The 7,139-nt window shown below is 32.4% G+C and overlaps 1 protein-coding gene across 1 annotated transcript; it reads right to left on the bottom strand.

Moving 5' to 3' along the window:
- LOC146904763 (putative disease resistance protein At4g10780) lies at positions 1–4,879 on the bottom strand. The gene is made up of 4 exons (XM_085727304.1): positions 4,666–4,879; positions 3,782–4,057; positions 3,417–3,506; positions 1–2,805 (listed from the first exon to the last, which is right to left on the bottom strand). The coding sequence occupies exons 2-4, from the start codon at positions 4,041–4,043 to the stop codon at positions 110–112; spliced, it is 3,048 nt and encodes a 1,015-aa protein (XP_085583430.1). The 5' UTR covers positions 4,044–4,057; positions 4,666–4,879; the 3' UTR covers positions 1–109.
- Between the last annotated feature and the right edge of the window lie 2,260 nt (positions 4,880–7,139).

Raw genomic sequence — 7,139 nt, forward strand, 5'->3', positions numbered from 1 at the left:
TTGCTCGAACTTCAAAATATATTTAGTTTAATGTTATTTTTTACAAATTGAACTTCAAAATATAGATAAGCATTAAAACTTACATATTTTAAGGAAGAAAAAAAAAGAATCAAAAATTTCGAATTTGAACATCTTGGATTTCTATTGTAGGATGTTTATCTAATCTCGGACATAGGTTAATAACCAGTTTCGGTAGTGAAGTTCCACAGCGTATACTGCCTTTGCACACGATCTTCAATTGTGGTAGATCCCACAACTCCAATCTGGTCAACTTGGGAAGTGCAATGCTTGAAATGCTGTCTTTGTCATCACAGTTGCTCACTGAAAATATCTCTTTCATTGATTTACAATGAGATACGGATATTTTCTCCAGATTTTGAAGTCCTTGAACTAATGGTGGTGTCAGCAAGGTCTCTATCAGATTACATTTAGAAATGTTAAAATATTTCAAACTAGAGAATATGCCACTCCGTGACAAAGATTGGTCAACAACTTTATAGACAACAGTTAAACTTTCCAATCTTTGAAGTTCCAAAACTTCCAGCTTGTGAATATTGGTGCAAAAGGAACAAGAACCGGATGAACAAAACAAGCTCTCAAGTTGTCGGCAACTGATAATGTCAATCATTCTCAAAGAATCGTTAAGTGACAGAGCATCACATAGGCGAACCCAGTGAATATTTTTAAGTATATGCAGACATGTAAGGTCTTTAGGCAGTTTGTGGCCCACATTTTTACAATCTCCAAATTGTATTGTCTTGGTGCTAGGATCACTGTCAAATTTTTTCAAATCAACATAATCATCCATCCTTATTTCTTGACCACAGACATTTGCGAAAGTGAGATGATATGCTTTGAGCTCAAGCTTTGTTTTCCTATAACGGTCGTAATCTTTGCAGTCAAAGGTGCCTCCAAAACATTCCAGCATATTCATTCCTTGAACATCTTTTACCGCCATCATAGCACAGGTATTTCGAAGATCAAGATATTGCATTTTGGTCAAATTGGATAAAGACCCTAATTCCAAATTCAAACTCTTATTGCATGATAGATCAAGCCACTTCAATTTTATTAATTTTTCCAAGCCTTGAACTTCTCCAATAGAAGTGTTTGAAATGACCAATCTTGACAATGTCTGTAATTCTCCCAATGGAGGCACATGTTTCAGTGAATCACATCCTTTTAGTATTAAAGAAACAAGAGACCTCAACTTAGTGGTGGAGTCTGGCAAAGATTCTAGGTCTTCATTATATGATAAATCCAATATTGATAGATTATTCATATAAATAAAAAAACTCTCTGGAACACGACTAATGGATAATTCATTTAAAATCAAGGCGAACAACTTCGGACAATTAGGTGACATGCCTTCTGGGATTTCTTCTATGTCATAATCCCGCATATGAACCAACTCTAAATCAGTTGCCCATCTGTGTGAGAGAGGTATCTTGGTCAATCTCTTATTCAACTTTACTATAACATTCCTTTGACACTCTTTCAAGATATAACAGGCCATGTTTCTCACTAAGGGATGTGTGTATACCGAAGAATTATTAGTAGAACTAATCAAAGAATGGGATTCAAGCTTATTCAATATGGTATTCCCTTCATCAAATATTTCTTCCAAAGACATATTCTCATTTATCTGTCCATTGTCAACTAGCTTCATGATCAACTCATCTTTGTTAATCTTCCCACCCTCATCATCAATAGAAAATAATGCGCAATACAAAAAACAGTTTTGCAAGTCTTTTTCCATCAAATTATCATAGCTACACTTTAATACTTTGAAGACTTCTTCCACCACTTGCCTCATTTCCAATTTTTGAAGTCTGCTCAATGCATGTTTCCATTGATGAACGTCATCAATCCCATCCATGGTTCTAGCCATCACGTTGATTCCAAGCGGTAAACCCTTAAATCTCTCTACAATGCATCTCGCAATCTCTTCCATTTCATGTGGAAGTGTCCTAGGTGTTTCATCATGTCCGAGTTTTAGCATAAACAACTCCCAGTCTTCATCAACTTCATCTTCAGATTCAACTTCTTTGTGGCAACCAAGAGGAAACATTTGGATTATAACATTTGTCTGACAATCCATCTGGTGACATACATGTTTCAACCGAGTTGTCAAAATCACTTTAATGCCATTCACTTCTGGATGAATTCCCACCTTTTGCAAATCAATATATTTCCAAACATCATCCAAAATAAGAATTGATTTCCCCTTTTTCTCCAATGCCAAAGACAAATTTTTTGCTCTAATTCTTTCATCATCTTCATCAAGCTTGACATCTATTGTTTGTGCTATATCATGTTGCATTTTTGAGATGGTATAATTGTGAGAAACAGTGACCCAAAACACATCCTTAAAAGTTGCTTTCCTTTTTACTTCATCCTCCACGAGAGTTGCAAGTAAAGTTTTTCCTACTCCTCCCATTCCACATATGCCAATAACAAACACTTTGTCGTCTTCTAAAAGTTTAAATACTCTCTTGATATTTAAGTCTAATTCTTCCCCAACAAATTCGGTTGATAGAGTGAGAGGTTTCTCTTCCTTGAGCTTTTTCAAATTTTCTATCAATTTACTTACATCAGAAGTGTCATTTGAGAGGTTTCCTTTCATATCTTGTAATTTTCTCAGCCATACATCAACTTCTCGCTTGCGCTTTTTGCCCCGAGATTCCAACGATTGCTGTTGTTTTGCAATATCATTTTCCTCACATTCTAAATCAAGAACCAATTGTTTTATTTGATCAATCTCACTTTCGGAAACACTTCTGTTACCATCGCCACCGTTCACACCTGCTCCATTGTGTTTGTCATGTTACATAATAAAAGCTTAATTATTTAAGTGTTTAAATTGTTTACTGGTTTTATATATGGGATAATACTTTAAAAAAAAAAGTCAATGTAGCTTTTTTTAACAAAAAATTAGAAAGAAAAAAAATCAATGTAGCTCTGTTTTTTTGTCAAAAAAGTCATGTAACTCTGTTTTTTTTTCTCTCAAAAAAGCCATTGTAAACTTAGATTTATTTATTTTTGATAAAAACCTAGGTCTTATTATTTAATCGAAATATCTATAAAAAAAAATTAATATTTAGTTTTTCAAAACTATAAAAATAAATCTGTTTTTGGGCTAAATTCATCACAGAAAAATGGATTTGATGAATTTCAAGTTTGATTGGATTTTTTAAAAATAATTTATAGTGAATTGTTAATGGATTATTGGATTGTTTTAATCTATGATCCATTACCATTTAAATCTAAATTCATCAAATCCATTCATTTCATCATCCTTAATCTATGTACAACAATTTTGGACCACAATTATTTTAAAATAGAGTAGTAGTAGTAGAAGTGCACTTCATTGCAATAACTGTTTTTTTCAAGAATAATGAATTTAGAACATGTACCTTCAGATAAATTCATGATTTCGGCATTATTTTGATAGTTAACTGAGCTTCTGGTAGGAGTGCCAATCATTTCGGGAACACCTTCAGCCACTTTCAATGTAAGAGAGAAATTGTCACAATTTTTAAATTTCGACAAAAACATGTACCACTATGTTGTCACAAAATAAAATGTTTGAAGCGGGTTCTACAAAGAATCATGGATTAGATTGAAAACAATTACATATTGAATTAGATTGAAAATGATAGTCAGTTGTGCACATGATTATCTTATTTATACAACTCAATAGACTAACTAATTCCTAACTGAATATGTATAGTAAAAGTGTTTAGAAGCCAAATATTAGTAAAAAGATGTTCTCATTTACCTTGATCATGTGTTGAATAAAGTCTATTAATCACATCTTCTGGTGGTGGATTACTTGAAGTGGATGCCATATTGTTGTGAATTCCTTCATGATAATGGGAGCATCGCCTAATGCCTCCTCCTTTGCCATTTAACCCCAGGTGTGCTTCAATTCTAGAAGCTCCTCCACTAAAGGGACGATTACAATAATTGCATATCCATTTATTCTCATTTTCTACTCTTGTAACGTGCTTCCAACAGTGCTCGTGTTTTCCTCTACCCATTATCAATATCTTTCCTAGACACAAATCCAAGTCTAAATTCAAATGGTTGTATATGTGCTTTTCTAGATAATAAATGTCAATGATGAAGAGAAAAAATAGAACTTAGGGAAACCGCAGAAAATCATGAAGTAAAAGTTATTTTTGTTACAATTGTCACTCCCAAACTTTGTAACCTATAATTTAAAATTATTTCTTATAATTTGATAACATAAAAACAAACTTGGATCATTCAACCGTCTAAGTATGGTTGTAGAGACATTTAGATTTAGAGTTAGAGGGATTTCATTCTGACGATCTCTACATCTATCCCTGTAGATCTGGTAACATAATTGCCTTATATATAAAAATCATCAAAAACAGGGAAAAGAATTGAAACCTCCCTTAATAAACTTCACATTCCGATAAATTCAAGTTAAATATGAGCTCCACGTAAATTAGGCAAATCATAGTTAAACTAATAATTCACAACACTCAGAATCCAATCATTTTCAGATCTAACAATAAACAAATAAAAGTAAAAGAAATCATTAAAATAAATTGTACAACGATTAGTAAAGTACGGTATAGATCATAGACCAAATTTCATTACAAAAAGAGAATAAAAGAGAGAAAAAAAAATTACCAATAAAGGAGGCCTTTCCAAAACAGAAGCAATAAACACTTGTTATTCTCTCTAAGTTTTCTGAAGTGATGGTATATCAGAAAAAACAGAGCAAAGAAACAGATGAAGTATTAAGGCTGTCTAGTCAACGCATCAATAGACTTTTTAGTTTAAAGGAAGTGGACAGCCGCGGTCCCGTGGACCCAACAAAAAGTAAAGCAAACAGTAGTGGAATAGTTTTTTTTTTTTTTTTTTTTGAGGCAGTAGCAGAATAGTTGAATGAAAAGAAATGTAAAAATTAATATTCGTTGATGATTTGATGTTGACTCTTGTCAAAGAGAAATGATATTTGAACATTCATTTTTTGACAACTTTTGTGACAACTTTCTCTCTAATACTCACATTATTTTTTACTTTATCTCCCTATTGCTTTGATTTTCGTGCCAATACCTACTTTTTCTTTGTAAATTATGGTTGTCACATAAGTTGCCCACCAAATGGTTGTTCAAATGACACTCCTCCTTGTTAAATTATGACTTGTAGATTGTGTGGATATAAATACTTGATAATGTATTTGGTAAATTTGGTGAAGATATTATATGATGATGTAAATTGTATAATATGAATTGGTTATTTGTGCATTGTCGAGTCTTTACTTGAGAGTCCATGCATTCATAGTCATATCGAGTCTATGGTGAAGAACGTTTTCAGCAAGGAATGACGTTGGTTATGGTGAAGAACACTTTCCGTAAAGAATGATTTTGGTTATGGTGAAGAACGTAATTGTAGGTGTATCTTACGTTGGAGGATTCAGAAGGTAAAATTATCTACGGAATTCATTTGGTACCACATGCATTAGATAATAGGTGAAACTTGTAATACTTGACTATGTGAATGGGTGATTATATACATTGGTGAAATTTGGTAAATGCGTGTGAATATGTGAAAGGGGTGAATTTGTACATGTTGTTTTATTATGCTTATATGCTCGATGATTAATGTCGATGTGGAATTCTTTGTGAATTATTTGATTAATTGTTTATTAATCATTTGAAAATAAATATGTTGTTTTACTTTCACCTTATTATATATTATTTGTGGAATATAATCTAACCCCCAATGGTTGTTCGGTTGACCACCGAGTCATTTCTTTCATTGGCGTAGGTGATTTGCAGGATTGAGGTGATTGCTTTTCTTTGATGGTTGAGGGTTAGCTTGGATGCTTCCTCGTTTATTTATTTTTGCTTAGAGTCTAGATAGGCTCTGATGTAGGGGTGTCGGTCTTGTGATCTTGTCTTTTGATACCTTTGATGACTTTTGTTAGTTATATGATGTGGATAATTGTATCATGGTGATGTATTCATGTGGAATGGCACATAGCATGTTGAGATTGATTACTCTTATATTTTTTTTTTTTTATGATTATTACTCGGTGATGAGATTTTATAAATGTTGATTGTTTTCCGTTGCAAATTTTTATGGACACCAAGTTATGTATGTTTTGGAAAAATGTAGATGTAGAATCTAAATCTCTTAAATTATTGAATTTATTGAATGATTATTGCTTTCGGGGTTTAGAGTGTTACATAATCAGTGGGGTTAGGAGTTAACCTAGAAGCTCCCATCTACTTGCAACAAACATGGTTATGATATACATCAAGATAACGTTAATTAGATTATGGTATCTGTTTCCTACAAATGCCATAAGAGCTATTGATGACTGCCAAATATGTTAGTTATTACCTTGCATTTATCTTCAATTATATGTGATCCTTGTAAAGTTGTTTTTAAAGTTGAGACTTGTAAAGTTGTTTTTTTTCAAACGATTATCTTGTAACGGGATACTTGAGACTTGTAAAGTTGTTTTTTTTCTTTTTAAAATTTAATCTCTTAAATTGGATAAAATCACAGACAAAACTATCACCTTAGAAATTTACTTGTAAAGTTGTTTTTTTTAAGGAGCACCTAAGAATTTTACTTTTAAAGCTATGTTTAAAAACATGTGAAAAGATAATTATAATATTAAAGTCATTCATTTTTATTTGCAAAATGGAAATATTAAATCAATATTTGTGTACCGCTTCGTGGTACTTTTGTGAATTGATTCACACAAGTTCCCTTGTAATTTATGGAAATTGAGGAACATGACGAACCGATACAAGTGGGTGAAGATCGAAGAAAGATGAAGAAAAAGTTGAGTAGAAGATAAAAGAGAAAGGAAAACATCCGATGTAGCAAATCAATTTTGTAGGAAAATCTCTTTGAAGCTTGGAGAAAGAGATCGTCTCTTGCAAAATAACATCGATAAAAAAAAGTGAATATAAAAGAATATTTTAGAATGTGGGCACTACATTTCTGCAATATTAAGATAAGGCTACTATACTTAATTGGGTAGAATTTTTCTCATATTGCCTACCCCGAATCCGCCCATACCGTGCACCAACATGAATTGCAAATTATGTGACTATGCTCAAATGCACAAGTTGGAAAAATGT

This window comes from Medicago sativa, chromosome 7 (assembly GCF_051527215.1).
Source record: "Medicago sativa cultivar Bolivia chromosome 7, Bolivia_mono, whole genome shotgun sequence".
Lineage (NCBI taxonomy): Eukaryota > Viridiplantae > Streptophyta > Magnoliopsida > Fabales > Fabaceae > Medicago > Medicago sativa.

Coding starts and splice junctions, on each gene's coding strand:
- LOC146904763 (XM_085727304.1), bottom strand. CDS start 4,043: ATGGGTAGAGGAAAACACGAGCACTGTTGGAAGCACGTTACAAGAGTA. Junction 3,507..3,781: donor TTATTCAACACATGATCAAG/GTAAATGAGAAC, acceptor TTACATTGAAAG/TGGCTGAAGGTGTTCCCGAA. Junction 2,806..3,416: donor AATCATGAATTTATCTGAAG/GTACATGTTCTA, acceptor ACAATGGAGCAG/GTGTGAACGGTGGCGATGGT.